Raw genomic sequence first — 16,528 nt, forward strand, 5'->3', positions numbered from 1 at the left:
AGTAGAGATGGGGTTTCACCATGTTGGCCAGGCTGGTCTCGAACTCCTGACCTCAGATGATCCGCCCACCTCGGCCTTCCAAAGTGCTGGGATTACAGGCGTGAGCCACCGCGCCTGGCCTTACTTTTAATTTTAATCACATAAACCAGGACTTCATCTTTATATAAGGTCCAAATATTACAAAGGCATATTTCAACCTACTCCCTCCATTTCTTGTCATTTTTTGTTAATTAAAAAAATTTTTTTAGGCCAGGTGCAGTGGCTCACAGTAAGAAATGGGGTCTTACTGTATGGCCCAGGCTGGGCTTGAGCTCCTGGTCTCAAGCCATCCTCCTACCTCAGCGTCCCAGGTAGCTGGGCCTTTCTTGCTATTTATATTTACAGGGTTTTGTTCGTTTGTTTTAAAATCATTAATCAAGTTGTAATGTCCATTTATTTATACTTTGCCTCTTTCCTGGAGAGCTGTTTACAAAAGAGTACGGAGGCCTTCCTCATTCAGTGTGCCTGGTGCCTGGTGTTCCCAGTGTGGAGATACTATGATTTGTTATCTACAGTGATTAAATCTAGATTGTTTCCAGTTTTTCACTATTGAAAGTTGTGACCTGAAGCTGGATGTGGCAGTGTGCGCCTGTAGTCCCAGCTACATGGGAGGCCGAGGTGGGTGGATTGCTTGAACTCGGGAGATCAAGACTGCAGTGAGCCGTGATTGTGCCACTGCACTCCAGCCTGGGCAACAGAGTGAGACTTTTTTTTAGATACGAAGGTATCTAAAAAAAGAAAAAAAAGTTCAAGTTGTGCCTCAGTGAACATCTCCACACATATATTTCTGCACACGCATAAATATTTCAGTAGGATAGATTCCTAGAGGTTAAATTGCTAAATCCAAGGGCATAAGCATTTATAGTTGATAGTAACTGCCAGGCTGCCTTCTAGAAAAGCTTTGCCCTTGTACCCTCCCACCAGCTGCACAGTTAGAAGGACGAGAAGGCCCTTTTTGCTCCATCTTTGCCAGTTGCTGTGATTACCAGTCTTTGAAACGTCTGCCCAAATTAGGGTGTGAAATGCTATCTCATTGCTTTACTTTGCATTTCTCTGACTTACTGAAGGTGAGCATTTTTCATGAGTTTATTGATCTTAGGTATTTCCTCTTCCTAATGTTCTCTTCAGTACTTCAACAGCCCTGCAAGGTCACGTTCATGAAACTCCTTTTTCAGATGAGGAGACAGAGGCAAAGTGATTGGCCCAAGGTCATAAAGTGAGTAAGGGAGAGGACCAGAATCTGGCAGAACTCCCAAATCTGGAAAGTTCCTGGTCCTGGGCCATGCCCACTCTCCTGCAGGGACAGAGCTCCTGTGAGGTTCACACCTGCTAGGAGCCTGTGCTTGGGGAGTGCAGGATGGCAGGATGACTAACAAGTTCCAGAACAATCCAGGTACCATGTGGAAAGCAGGTCAGATGCATGCATCTGTTTGCACCATCAAGCCAAATTCCTGTTTGTAAAAGAATAATTCCTTCTTATTTTATTAACAACAAAATATTTCTAAATTTCTAAAATGATTTTGAAATTATGAAACAAGCTTCGTGTCATCCCTGGGGGACATATCAGCCCACAGGCATGTCTTGTCAGCTCATCAGGGCACAGATTCCATGTCCTGCTGTTGTTTTCACATCAGGGACTTGCCAGCCCTCTAGCCTCTTGTGTCTCTCTGACATTCCTCTTCCTCCTGCACTTTAAACCAAATCCCCCAAAGCAGCATTCTTTACACTGGACTGACGATTAAGCCAGACTGGTGAAAGTAGCAGAGTGGCTGGTGGGAAAGAGCTTCTGACCAGGAGTCCCCAGTCCTTACCTGGCTCCACCAGGTACAACCCCAGTCAAGTCACCTCTGATCTCTGGGCCTCATCTGTAAAATAAAGATGACCATACTTGACGTTCTCATTTTTCAGGGCAGCTATGGAAATAAAGTGAGATAACCACAAGAATCAAAGTGCTTCCTAAGCCCACCCTTGTCTGGGGCTTGGTTTGATTCTGTGGTCTTCATCTGTCATTGCTGTTCACTGATGTTAGTATTATTTCCCCCCTCCCTTCCTTTCCCTCCCTCCCTCCCTTCTTCTTCCTTTCTTAGTTTCTTTCTTTTCTTATTTTGAGACAAGGTCTTGCTCCATCACTCAGGCTGGAGTGCAGTGGCACCATCTCAGCTCACTGCAAGCTCTGCCTCCCAGGCACAAGTGATCCTCCCACCTCAGCCTCTCATGTAGCTGGGAGCACACTCTAACACGCCTGGATAACTTTTGTGTATTTATTTACTTATTTATTTTTGAGATGGAGTTTCGCTCTTATTTCCCAGGCTGAAGTGCAATGGCACAATCTTGGCTTACCGCAACCTCCGCCTCATGGGTTCAAGCGATTCTCCTGCCTCAGCTTCCTGGGTAGCTGGGATTACAGGCATGCGCCACCACACCCGGCTAATTTTTTGTATTTTTAGTAGAGACAGGGTTTCTCCATGTTGGTCAGGCTGGTCTTGAACTCCCAACTTCAGGTGATCCACCTGCCTCGACCTCTCAAAGTGCTGGGATTACAGGCGTGAGCCACCATGCCCAGCAACTTTTGTGGTTTTTTTTTTAGACATGGGGTTTCCCTGTGTTGCCCAGGCTGATCTTAAACTGCTAGGCTCAAGTGATCCTCCCACCTCAGCCTCTGGAAGTGCTGGATTACAGTTGTGAGCTGCCACACCTGGCCTAGTGTTATTTTCATTGTTGCCCTGTTTGTCTCATGTTGGGTTTCTAAGAAGCAAAGCTCTAGACATGGATTCAAGTACAAGTAAGGTGACCAACCCATGCCGGCTTGCCTGGGACTGAGGGCATTCCCGAGACTGTGACTTTTAAAACTAGAATAGTCCTAGCCGTAGCCTCCTAGTTTTTTTTAGAACTGAGGGTTCTGGGACATGGGACTTTCAGTACAAACACTGAGAAAGTCCTGGGCAAACCAAGATGAGTTGGTTACCCTGTGTGCAAGTGATTTGTTAACGGATGGAGCCAGGATGGGGAAGGGGAAGAAACCATGTAAGATACGCTTTCAGATGAAATCTGCCCTTGGCCTGACCCCATGATGTGCCCAGGAGTATAAACAGTAAATCACCCCACAGTTTAGTCCACCTTAAGGCAAGGGGTCCACCTTTAGGGCCAGTCTTCTGGACCCCTGTCTTTGTCCGTCATTGGCAGTGATTGGGTCCTGGTTACCCAAGGCAGTCCTCCAGAGAAGGCTGTAGTGCCAGATGGTACAGATGGAGTCACCAGCAATGGGAAGTGCTACACTGGTGTTACGATCATTCACTCAGTCAGCTGCCCGACCTCTTCTCTCAGTCTTGATCCTCTCATCTGCCAAATGGAAATAACCACAGGAACACCTACCATACACAGTTTCTGTGAGAATTAAATTAACTAATGCAGCTGGACGCAGTGGTTCATGCCTGTAATCCCAGCACTTTGGGAGGTTGAGGCGGGTGGATCACCTGAGTCAGGAGTTCAAGACCAACCTGGCCAACATGGTGACACCCCGTCTCTACTAAAAATACAAAAATTAGCCAGGCAAGGTGGTGCATCCCTGTAATGCCAGCTACTCTGGAGGCTGAGGCAGGAGAATCGCTTGAACCTGGGAGGCAGAGGTTGCAGTGAGCTGAGATCGTACCACGGCACTCTAGTCTGGGCAACAGAGTAAGACTCTGTCTCGGGAAAAAAAAAAAAAAAAAAATTAACTAATGTGTGCATAGGAGATGGGTTCCATCACAAGCCACCTGGAGGTGATGGACCTCCAAGAAGGGAGGGAAGCAGAGGCCCCTCAAGGCCCAGCGGGAAAGAGTGCTGGGATCTGTGAATGATGGCCACTGTGGATGGAGCAGTGGGGGTGCCTGGATCTTACATTTGCCACTCTGATTGGATGTGGCTGCTGCTTAGCTGGTCTAGCTGTTCTGTGAATTGTGCAATGAATTCACATAGTAATGGCTGTTCCTATATTAGGTATAATGACATCTAGAAGGATCTCTGCAAGTAATTGCTTTTATTATCATTTTCCAAATCCACCAGGCAGAGGGGCGTGCTCTGAGCTGCTACCCACTGAGAAGGTGGCCCCTGGTCCATGATGTAGGTTATGTGGGCTGCAGAGTAGAGTCTGGGGAGTGGCTTTGCTTAGAGTGGGGTTCTGCTTACTAGCTTTGCCCATTACCGACCCACCCTCTCTGCCCTTGCCCAGCTGCAGAAGGCTGCCGACCCCTGGGTCCTGAAGCACTCGGAGCTGGAGAAGCAGGACAACAGCTGGAAGGAGGTGAGTGGGGCGGCTGCTGCCATGTTATCTTGGCCCCTGGCTACACCATAAAGGTCCCTGCTCGTGGGGGACATGACAGAAGTTGCTAACCCTGTCTCACAGGTCACACCCTTGCACCTTGGGCCCCTCAGCCCTAGAGTCTGTATCTCATGGTTCCTGCCTCAAAAAAAAAAAAAAAGACAAAGAACACCCAGGGACTGGGCTAAGTGAGGGAGTAGGGTTGAGGAGGGAGAAGACAAGCCCACCGCCAGCTGAGCAGGGGCCACTGGATGCTTTGTTGCAGTCACCACATTTGGATTAAATTCTAAGTGGTCCCTTTCCTTGGGTGGGTCACTCTTGGAGCTCTGATTGGCCCAGCCTGGATCACATTTGGTGGAGGAATTAGATGCAATGGAGCCAGAAACTGACCATGCTAGAATGATGACATCGTTCCTGCTCTCCAGATGAGGAGATTCAGGCATTGAGGTCCGGGCTGGTCTCGCGTTCCACGCCCTTAGTGCTCTCGTGGCCGGAACTGACCCTTCCTGTCTCTCCTCCTTGACAGACACGCAGTGAGAAGATCCACGACAAGGAAGCTGTTTCCGAAGTTGAGCTTGGAGGAAACGGGTTAAAGAGGTGCTTGCATCCTGGTCCCCCGCTCTGCCTCTCTGTCCCGCCCCACAGCCTCACCCCTCTTCGCTCCCTGCTGGGCCCTGCACCCACTCTGCCTGCCTTTGCTGCAGCCCTGCCCCACCCCTTTGCCCTCTTCCTGCTGCCACCCTCCCCGCATCCGAGTTGGGAGAGCATCGGGATATGGTTTCTCTGGAACCTGAACCACGCAGGAGCTGGAAAGCTTGGGGTAGTGGGAATTCCAGGCTGCTGCATGTTGTTTGAGTCTGGGAATGGAACACAGGTGGAAGCAAACCATTTAGCTCCTCTTGGGATTCTTTTCTCCTGTCTCTGGAGTGAGGAGAGTCGAGATGGACCTCCATTCCTGGGATTATTGAGCAGCATCCTTTGGGCCCAGCCCTGTGCTGTGGCCAAGGAAACCCCTACCCCAAGACTGTAAGGACCACGTCTCCACTGTTAGGAAACCCATGAAAGGAGTCAGGGAAACAGAACCCCCAGCTGCCATCAGACCAGCCCAGAAGCAAGGCAGGCAGGACAGGCTGGAGCCAGAGGGCCAGGTTTGAATGCCAACCCTGCCAGTTCTAGCTCTATGACCTTGACCTTGAGCAGTACTTCCCATCTCTGTCTAGTGGGGATGATATGAGCTGCCTCTTGGAGTTCATCAGAGTGGTCTGACACATGCATTTCCATATGCCTGGCATGTTCAGTGATTCAGGCAATATGTGTGCCAGGAGCTTCATGGCGTCTTAGTTTGGGTTCCCCCATAAGCAAACTCTGAGACAAGGATTTAAGTGCAAATGGTTTATTTGGGACAGAATTTCAGGAAACACTTGGAAGTGAGACAGGGAAGGGAAGGCAGCCAATAAAAGGAGCTTCATCCAGGTTATCCCACGGGCAACTGGAGTTCAGGCTGTCGGAGGAACTCAGGGAGCCAGAGTAGAATGTGCAGCTTAGAGTCATCCCGCCCGAGAAACAAGGAGGCTGGGGCACTTGTTCACCATATCCCACCTATTGTTTGTCGAGGGCTGTGTTTAGGGGCATTCACTCCTTAACTCTGTGCTATTTCTAGCTTCGGTTTGGGTTGTTGTTTTTTTTTTGAAATGAAGTTTTGCTCTGTCTCCCAGGGTGGAGTACAATGGCACGATCTTAGTTCGCTGCAACCTCTGCCTCCCAGGTTCAAGCGATTCTCCTGCCTCAGCCTCCTGAGTAGCTGGGGTTACAGGCGCACACCACCACGCTCGGCTAATTTTTGTATTTTTAGTAAGAGACAGGGTTTCACCATCTTGGTCAGGCTGGTCTCAAATTCCTGACCTCAGGTGATCTGCCTGCCTCAGCATCCCAAAGTGCTGGGTCTAGCTTCTTCTATGTGGAGGACAGCCAAGTATGATCCCACAGGCAGAAAAAAAGCCATCAGGTAGAGAATGGTGGAGTATGCAGTTCAGAGTATGCAGTTTTAGGTGTATAGGTGAAAGTACAGAGAGAGGCCAGGTGCAGTGGCTCATGCCTGTAATCCCAGCATTTTGAGAGGCAGAGGCAGGAAGACTGCTTGAGGCCAGGAGTTTGAGACCAGCCTGGGCAACATAGGGAGACCCCCATCTCTACAAAAATTTTTTAAAAAATTAGCCAGGCATTAGGCTGGGCACGGTGGCTCATGTCTGTAATCCCAGTACTTTGGGAGGCTGAGGCAGGTGGATCACCTGACGTCAGGAGTTCCAGACCAGCCTGGCCAACATGGAGAAACCCCGCCTCTACTAAAAATATAAAAATTAGCCAGACGTGGTAGTGCACGCCTGTAATTTCATCTGCTCCAGAGTCGGAGACAGGAGAATTGCTTGAACCCAGAGGGTGGAAGTTGTAGTGAGCGGAGATCATGCCACTGCACTCCAGCCTGGGTGACAGAACGAGACTCTGTCTCAAAAAAAAAAAAAAAAAAACCACACAAAATTAGCCAGATATGGTGGTGTACCCCTGTAGTCCCAGCTGCTCTGGAGGCTGAAATGGGAGGATCACTCGAGCCCAGGAGTTTAAGGCTGCAGTGAGCTGTGATATCACCACTGCATTCCAGCCTGGGTGACATTTCAAGACCTGTTTGGGAAAAAAAAAAAAAGAAAGAAAGAAAATGCAGACAGAATGTGGGGCTGGGCACCAACAACATCTTCTACAAGAGGTGAACAAGACAGTCCTGGTCTCTGCCCTCGCGCAGCACACGGACCAGGGTGGTAGACCAGAGTGTGTCCTCAGTGTTACTTCCACTAATAACCACGTTTTCTCCTGCCCTTTGCAGAACCAAATCTGTTTCCTCCATGTCTGAGTTTGAAAGTTTGCTCGACTGTTCCCCTTACCTTGCTGGCGGAGACGCCCGAGGCAAGAAGCTGCCTAACAACCCTGCCTTTGGCTTTGTGAGTTCTGAGCCTGGGGATCCAGAAAAAGACACCAAGGAGAAGCCTGGGCTCTCATCGAGGGACTGCAACCACCTGGGTGCCCTGGCCTGCCAGGACCCCCCAGGGAGGCAGATGCAGCGCAGCTACACAGCTCCCGACAAGACGGGCATCCGAGTCTACTATAGCCCCCCGGTGGCCCGGCGCCTGGGAGTCCCTGTGGTTCATGACAAAGAGGGCAAGATCATTATCGAGCCCGGCTTCCTCTTCACCACAGCCAAGCCCAAAGAGTCGGCTGAGGCTGATGGGCTGGCTGAGAGCTCCTATGGTCGGTGGCTCTGCAACTTCTCACGGCAGCGCCTAGACGGAGGCTCAGCCAGCAGCCCCTCAGCAGCCGGGCCTAGCTTCCCAGCGGCCCTGCATGACTTCGAGATGTCAGGCAACATGAGTGATGACATGAAGGAGATCACCAACTGCGTGCGCCAGGCCATGCGCTCCGGCTCGCTGGAGAGGAAAGTGAAGAGCACGTCCAGCCAGACGGTGGGCCTGGCCAGTGTGGGCACACAGACCATCCGCACGGTCAGCGTGGGCCTGCAGACCGACCCACCCCGCAGCAGCCTCCACGGCAAGGCCTGGTCACCTCGAAGCTCTTCACTCATGTCTGTGCGCAGCAAGCAGATCTCCTCCTCCCTGGACAAGGTCCATTCACGCATCGAGCGGCCCTGCTGCTCCCCCAAGTATGGCTCGCCAAAGCTCCAGAGGCGGTCTGTGTCCAAGCTGGATGGCGGCAAGGACCGCAGCCTGTGGAACCTGCACCAGGGCAAGCAGAACGGCTCGGCCTGGGCCCGCTCCACCACCACGCGGGACAGCCCTGTATTGAGAAACATCAATGATGGACTCTCCAGCCTCTTCAGTGTGGTGGAGCACTCAGGGAGCACGGAGTCTGTCTGGAAACTGGGCATGTCTGAGACGCGGGCCAAGCCCGAGCCTCCCAAGTATGGCATTGTGCAGGAGTTCTTCCGTAATGTGTGTGGCCGGGCACCAAGCCCCACCTCGGCAGCAGGAGAGGAGGGCACCAAGAAGCCAGAACCCCTCTCCCCAGCCAGCTACCATCAGCCGGAGGGTGTGGCCAGGATCCTGAACAAGAAGGCAGCCAAGTCGGTCAGCAGCGAGGAGGCCAGACTCACCATGCTCCCCCAGGTGGGGAAGGATGGTGTCCTCCGGGACGGAGATGGAGCCGTGGTCCTTCCCAGTGAGGTAGGTGGGTGAGATCTGTCCTTTCTCTTGGTAGGTGGAGTTAGTATATAAGGTCCAAGCTCTTTGGGTTTTTAAGTTCAGAAGTATGGGCTGAGGCGGGCGGATCACCTGAGATCAGGAATTTGAGACCGGTCTGGCCAACATGGTGAAAACCCCATCTCTACTAAAAATACAAAGATTGGCCGGGCGTGGTGGCGTGCACCTGTCATCCCAGCTACTCGGGAGGCTGAGGCAGGAGAATCACTTAAACACAGTAGGCGGAGGCGGCAGTGAGCTGAGATTGTGCCACTGCACTCCAGCCTGGGTGACAGAGTAAGACTCAGTCTCAAAAAACAGATATATATATATATATATATATATATTTTTTTTTTTTTTTGAGACGGAGTCTCACGCTGTTGCCCAGGCTGGAGTGCAGTGGCGCGATCTCGGCTCACTGCAAGCTCCGCCTCCCGGGTTCCCGCCATTCTCCTGCCTCAGCCTCCTGAGTAGCTGGGACTACAGGCGCCCGCCACCGCGCCCGGCTAATTTTTTGTATTTTTAGGAGAGACGGGGTTTCACTGTGGTCTCGATCTCCTGACCTTGTGATCCGCCCGCCTCGGCCTCCCAAAGTGCTGGGATTACAGGCTTGAGCCACCGTGCCCGGCCGATATATATATTTTTATATATTTTTGTCTCTATATATGTATATAGATGTTTATATGTTTATATATACATATATAGAGATAAAAATATATAAATATATATAATATAAATATATTTTTATAAATATATAATATATAAATACATATATAATATATAAATATATATTATATAATATATAATATATAAATACAATATTATAAATATATATTTATATTATACTTATTTATATATAAATAGATATAAATAATATAAATATATCTATATGTTTATATCTATTTATATATCTTTATATATATATAAATAAAATAAAAATTCAGGGATATGGCCATGTGTCCCAGGAAGTTCTTATGCTGGTCTGGGGATAGAGTTGGAAGGTCCCAGACCTGGAACAACACACACTTGATGGTCACATGGTCTGAATTCCAAGAGACTAGTGAGCATGGCTTAACTAGTAGCTTTTGCACCACCCATCGGAGACTGCCAGCATCCTCTCCAGGGAGGGGGCGTTACTGCTCTCCTGCAACCCGGTGGTGTGTTGGAGCCAGCTTGTTTGGCTTGTGGGAGCCAATTGTCAGCATCACTGTGGTTCTTTGTTTTTTGTTTTTCTGTTTTTTGTTTTTTGTTTTTTGAGGTGGAGTTTTGCTCTTGTTTCCCAGGCTGGAGTGCAATGGTGTGATCTCGGCTCACCGCAACCTCTGCCTCCTGGGTTCAAGTGATTCTCCTGCTTCAGTCGCCCAGGTAGCTGTGATTACAGGCATGTGCCACCACGCCCGGCTAATTTTGTATTTTTAGTAGAGACAGGGTTTTTCCATGTTGGTCAGGCTGGTCTTGAACTCCCGACCTCAGGTGATCCGCCCACCTTGGCCTCCCAAAGTGCAGGGATTACAGGCGTGAGCCACCGCGCCCAACCGCATCTCTGTGTTTAACATGACCTTGGTACCTTGAGATTGGCCGCAGTGGGAGGATTTACAGCATAAAAATTAGTAAACACTACAAATCAGGGCTCCTCCTGTCACTTCTGGAAAACTAATTGTTAAACATTAGCGGATATACCCCCACCCCCATCAAGACTTCACACCTAAGTGCTCATATTTCCTCTGAGAATCTTTTGCTGCACACCCCATTCCTGCTATCAATTTCTTATAAGTTAGTTAGTAAACCTTATTTAAATGTTAGTGAGCATTATTTGAATGTTAGAACGTGCATAAGTTAACTTTGTAGAAAGGGAAGGAAATGTATTTGAAGGTTAGCATATTTTACAAAACCCAAGAGTAGGATCCTAATGACCTCAGCAGCTTCTCCCTGTCTTCCTCTCCTCTCTCTTAAGCTTCACCCTCTCTGATATCATATTCCTCCTTTTTCTCTCTTTCTCTCTCTGTTACATTTGCACAAGGACAGGGTGGGCTGTCCCAGCTCTGGCTTTATAACATTTTCCAGTTCAAGCCCCTAGGAGACACTGACACAAATCCCTCTCCCAATTCTACATTTCTGAAAGAAGGAAACTGATTGGTGCATCTAGAGGCAAGTGTACCCCTTGGTCCAGTCAGCTGTGGCTGGGAGTGGTACCATGTGGTCTGCTGTGGACTCAGTGGGGGCACAGAGACATGAGAAGGGCTATGTGTGGAATGGGCTGTGATGGACTTAAACATTCTACTTTTCTATTATTGTACATTTAGGTGGTTTCTAGTTTTTCCCTATTGTAAATAATGCTGCGGTATAGGCCGAGGGCAGTGGCTCACCCCTGTAATCCCAGCACTTTGGGAGGCTGAGGCAGGCGGATCATGAGGTCAGGAGATTGAGACCATCCTGCCTAACATGGTGAAACCCCGTCTCTACTAAAAATACAAAAAAAAAAAAATTAGCTGGGTGTGGTGGCGGGTGCCTGTAGTCCCAGCTACTCGGGAGGCTGAGGCAGGAGAATGGCGTGAACCCGGGAGGCAGAGGGTGCAGTGAGCTGAGATCGTGCCACTGCACGCCAGCCTGGGCGATAGAGCAAGACTCCATGTCAAAAATAATAATAATAATAATAATAATACTGTGGTGAACATCTTGGTACAAAATCATTTTTTTACATTTCAGACTATTTCCTTAGGTGTAAGTTGCAGAAATGAGATTAAAGGATGAAAGAATAGGCCGGGCGCGGTGGCTCAAGCCTGTAATCCCAGCACTTTGGGAGGCCGAGACGGGCGGATCATGAGGTCAGGAGATCGAGACCATCCTGGCTGACATGGTGAAACCCCGTCTCTACTAAAAATACAAAAAACTAGCTGGGCGTGGTGGCAGGCGCCCGTAGTCCCAGCTACTCGGGAGGCTGAGGCAGGAGAATGGCGTAAACCCGGGAGGAGGAGCTTGCAATGAGCTGAGATCCGGCCACTGCACTCCAGCCTGGGCGACAGAGCGAGACTCCGTCTCAAAAAAAAAAAAAAAAAAAAAAAAAAAAGGATGAAAGAATATAAATGTGGCCGGGCGCAGTGGCTCATGCCTGTAATCCCAGCACTTTGGGAAGCTGAGTTGGGCGGCTCCAAGGTCAGGAGTTCGAGATCAGCCTGGCCAATATGGTGAAACCCTCTCTCTACAAAAATTAGACGGGTGTGGTGGCGGTCGCCTGTAGTCCCAGCTACTCAGGAGGCTGAGGCAGGAGAATCGCTTGAACTCAGGAGGCGGAGGCTACAGTGAGCCGAGATGGCATCACTGTGCTCCAGCCTGGGTGACAGGTGAGACTCCGTCTCCACAAAAAAAGAATATAAATGTTTTAAAGTTATTTGTTAAATACTGCCAAATTGTTTTTCAAAAGTGTGCCATTTCTACAGCCTCCAGCAGTGTGTGGCGAGTGCGTTACTTTTCTATACTCTCAGTCAGCTGGCTGACATTTTAAAACATCTCTTAAATATTTATTCCTTTTTTGGCCAGGCACAATGGCTCATGTCTCTAATCCCAGCACTTTGGGAGACCGAGGTGGGCAGATCACTTGAGCTAGGAGTTCAAGACCAGTCTGAGCAACATGGTGAGATCTCATCTCTACATTAAAAAAAAAAAAAAAAGCGGCCAGGCACGGTGGCTTACGCCTGTAATCCTACCACTTCGGGAGGCCAAGGCAGGTGGATTGCTTGAGCTCAGGAGTTCGAGACCAGCCTGGGCAGCAAAGTGAAACCCCATCTCTACTAAAAAATATAAAAAATTAGCTGGGTGTGGCAGCATACACCTATAGTCCCAGCTACTCGGGAGGCTGAGGCAGGAGAATTGCTTGAAGCTGGGAGGCGGAGATTGCAATGAGCTGAGAATGCGCCACTGCACTCCAGCCTGGGTGACAGAGCAAGACTCCCATCTTTTTTTTTTTTTTTTTTTTTTTTTTTAAAAAAAAAAGGCCAGGCATGGTGGCTCACACCTGTAATCCCAGAACTTTGGGAGGCCGAGGTGGGTGGATCACTTGAGGTCAGGAGTTTGAGACCAGCCTGGCCAACATGGTGAAACCCCGTGTCTACTTAAAATACAAAAATTATCCGAGTGTAGTGATGAGCGCCTGTAATCCCAGCTACTTGGGAGGCTGAGGCAGGATAATTGCTTGAACCTGGGAGGTGGAGGTTGCGGTGAGCCAAGGCCATGCCATTACACTCCAGCCTGGGCAGCAGAGCGAAACTCCATCTGAGAAAAAAAAAAAAAAGCCAGGCATGGTGGTGCTGCGTGCCTGTGGTCCCAGCTGCTTGGGAGACTGAGGAGGGAAGATCCCTAAAGCCCTGAGGTTGAGGCTGCAGTAAGCCATGATTGTGCCGCTGCACTCCAGCCAGGGCAACAGAGCGAGAGACCTTGTCTCCAAAAAGAAAAAATATATTTATTTCTTTTTTTGTAATTTTTTTTTTTTTTTTTTGAGACAGTCTCACACATTCTGTCACCCAGGCTAGAGTGCAGTGGTACGAGCAACCTCCACCTCCTGGGTTCAAGCGATTATCCTGCTTCAGCCTCCCAAGTAGCTGGAACTGAAAGCCTGAGCCACCGCGCCCGGCTAAGTTTTGTGGTTTTTGTAGAGACGGGGTTTCACCATGTTGGCCAGGCTGGTCTCGAACTCCTGACCGCAGGTGATCAGCCTCCCAAAGTGATGGGATTACAAGCATGAGCCACTGTGCCTGGCCTATTTTTGTAACTTTTGAAAAACTGTTAAGTTTGGCCTGGCGCAGTAGCTCACGCCTGTGATCCCATCACTTTGGGAGGCTGAGGCGGGTGGATCACCTGAGGTCAGGAATTTGAGACCAGCCTGGCCACCTTGGTGACACCCCATCTCTACTAAAAATAAAAAAAATAGCCAAGCATGGTGGCAGGCGCCTGTAATCCCAGCTACTTGGGAGGCTGAGGCACGAGAATCTCTTGAACCTAGGAGGCAGAAGTTGCAGTGAGCCAAGATCGCACCACTGTACCCCAACCTGGGCAACAGGGCAAAACTCCATCTCCAAAAGAAAACCCCCAAAACTATTAAGTTTAATATTTATACTTAGTATACTGTAAGAGTATAGCTCACTGAATTCTCATAAACTGAACACGGCCATTACAATAGTCTGGGTTCTCTAGAGAAACAGAACCAAGAGGATAGAGAGAGAATAGAGGGCAAGGAGAGAGAGAAAGAGATTGATTGATTGATTATAATGAAATGGCTCATGTGATTCTGGAGTCTGGCAAGTCCCAAGATTTCAGGGTGAATCAGCAAGTGGAGACCCAAGAGAGCCAATGGTTTAGTCCAAAGACCTGGAACCAAGAAAGCTGGTCGTTTAGTTTCACTCCAAAGGCCAACAGCCCAGTGACCTAGAAAGAGCAGATGTTTTACTTCAAGTCTGAAGGCAGGGCCTCACAGTGGCTCACACCTATAATCCCAGCACTTTGGAAGGCCGAAAGAGGTGGATTGCTTGAGACCAGGAGTTTGAGACCAGCCTTGCCAACATAGCAAAACCCTGTCTCTACTAAAAAAATACAAAAATTAGCTGGGCATGGTGGTGCGTGCTTATAGTCCCAGCCACTTGGGAGATTGAGGCATGAGAATTGCTTGAATCCAGGAGGCAGTGAGCCAATATCGCACCACTGCACTCCAGCCTGAGCAAGAGAGTGAGACTCTGTCTTAAATAAATAAATAATAAAGTCTGAAGGCAGGAAAAAAGCAAGTGTCTCAGTCTGAAGGCTGTCAGGCAGGAAGAATTCTCTTACTTGAGGGAGAGTAAGCCCTCTTGTTCCGTTCAAGCCTTTAACTGACTGGATGGGGTTCATGTTAAGGAGAATTTACTTTTTTTTCAGACGGAACCTCACTCTCTCATCCAGGTTGGAATGCAGTGGCGTGATCTTGGCTCACTGCAACCTCTGCCTCCCAGGCTCAAGCGATTCTCGTACCTCAGGCTCCCAAGTAGCTGGGATTACAGGCACACACCACCATGCCTGGCTAATTTTTTATTTTTAGTAGAGATAGGGTTTTACCATGTTGGCCAGGCTGGTCTTAAACTCCTGATCTCAAGTGATCTGCCCACCTCAGCCTCCCAAAGTGGTGGGATTACAGAGGTGAGCCACTGCGCCTGGCTGAGAATTTCGATGTTAATCTCATCTCAAAACACTCACAGAAACACCCAGAACAATGTTTTACGTAATATCTCGGCACCCAGTCATCTTGATATATAAAAGTAACCATCACTTCCATATAACCAGTACCACATCAAGAAACAACAGCACAAAGCTGGCTGGATTTTGAATGTTGATTTTAAAGTTGATCCAAATATTGTCCAGTATGTAAAATGTGCATGCTACCCATTGACCCAGTAGTTCTTTTAGGAATGTAGCCTGTGGAAATATTCACAAACATGGATAAAGAAAAATAAAAAGAGGCTGGGCTCACGCCTGTAATCCCAAGGCTTTAGGAGGCCGAGGCAGGCAGATCACCTGAGGTTGGGAGTTTGAGACCAGCCTGACCAACACCGAGAAACCCCATTTCTACTAAAAATACAAAATTAGCTGGGCATGGTGGCGCATGCCTGTAATCCCAGCTACTTGGGAGGCTGAGGCAGGAGAATCACTTAAACCCGGGAGGCGGAGGTTGCGATGAGCTGAGATTGTGCCATTGCACTCCAGCCTGGGCAACAAGAACGAAACTCCATCTCAAAAATAAATAAATAAATAAATAGAAAAATAAAAAGAGAGAGAGGGGAGGAAATCAAAGCTCAAGAGAGGTTAAGTAACTCTGCCAAGGTCACACAGCTAGTAATTGGCAAAGCTGGGATTTTAACCAAGCAGCTTGGCTCTATCGCAGCACTTTTATTTTATTTATTTTGTATTTATTTATTTATTTTTGAGACAGAGTCTCACTCTGTTGCCCAGGCTGGAGTGCAGTGGCACAATCTCGGCTCACTGCAAGCTCTGCCTCCTGGGTTCACGCCATTCTCCTGCCTCAGCCTCCCGAGTAGCTGGGACTACAGGCGCCCACCACCACGTCCGGCTAATTTTTTGTATTTTTAGTAGAGACGGGGTTTCACTGTGTTAGCCAGGCTGGTCTCAATCTCCTGACCTCGTGATCTGCCTGCCTCGGCCTCCCAAAATGCTGGGATTACAGGCGTGAGCCACCACGCCCAGGCCTTTTTATTTTTTGAAAAGATGGGGTGTCACTCTGTTGCCCAAGCCAGAGTCCAGTGGCACAATCATAGCTCACTGCTGCCTTGAATTCCTGGGCTCAAAGGATCCTCCTGTCTCAGCCTCCCACATGGCCTAGCCCAGCAGCACTTTTTTTTTTTTTTTTTTTTTTTGAGATGGTGTCTCACTCTCTGCCCCAGGCTGGAGTGCAGTGATGCGGATCTCAGCTCACTGCAACCTCCACCTCCTGGGTTCAAGCAATTCTCCTGCCTCAGTCTTTGAGTAGCTGGGACTACAGGTGCGTGCCACCATGCCCAGCTAATTTTTGTATTTTGAGTTGAGATGGGGTTTCACCATGTTTGCCAGCCTGGTCTCAAACTCCTGACCTCAGGTGATCCACCTGCCTTAGCCTCCCAAAGTGCTGGCATTACAGGTGTGAGCCACCATACCCAGCTGCCCAGCAGCACTTTTTTTTGTTGTTTTTTTGTTTTTTTTTTTGAGATGGAGTCTCTCTGTTTCACCCAGGCTGGAGTACAGTGGTGCAATCTCAGCTCACTGCAGTCTCCACCCCTCCTGGGTTCAAGCGATTCTCCTGCCTCAGCCTCCTGAGTAGCTGGGACTATAGGTTCACGCCACCACGCCCAGCTAATTTTTAGTAGAGATGGGGTTTCACCGTGTTGGCCAGGATGGTCTCGATCTCCTGACCTCGTGATCTACCCGCCTCAGCCTC

At 49.1% G+C, this 16,528-nt stretch overlaps 2 protein-coding genes across 6 annotated transcripts in view; one reads left to right on the forward strand and one right to left on the reverse strand.

Annotated features, from left to right (window-relative positions):
* The window catches only part of MANBAL (mannosidase beta like), a 634,273-nt gene that overhangs the window by 507,697 nt on the left and 110,048 nt on the right, over nucleotides 1-16,528 (reverse strand). The window lies entirely within an intron of this gene.
* Nucleotides 1-16,528, forward strand: part of SOGA1 (suppressor of glucose, autophagy associated 1) — a 90,040-nt gene that overhangs the window by 63,285 nt on the left and 10,227 nt on the right. Inside the window, exons 12-14 of the mRNA XM_050806989.1 lie at nucleotides 4,250-4,321; nucleotides 4,866-4,936; nucleotides 7,215-8,565. Of these exons, the coding sequence (XP_050662946.1) occupies nucleotides 4,250-4,321; nucleotides 4,866-4,936; nucleotides 7,215-8,565 (1,494 nt within the window). The remainder of the gene's footprint in view (nucleotides 1-4,249; nucleotides 4,322-4,865; nucleotides 4,937-7,214; nucleotides 8,566-16,528) is intronic.

This window comes from Macaca thibetana, chromosome 10 (assembly GCF_024542745.1).
Source record: "Macaca thibetana thibetana isolate TM-01 chromosome 10, ASM2454274v1, whole genome shotgun sequence".
Taxonomy (NCBI): Eukaryota; Metazoa; Chordata; class Mammalia; order Primates; family Cercopithecidae; genus Macaca; species Macaca thibetana.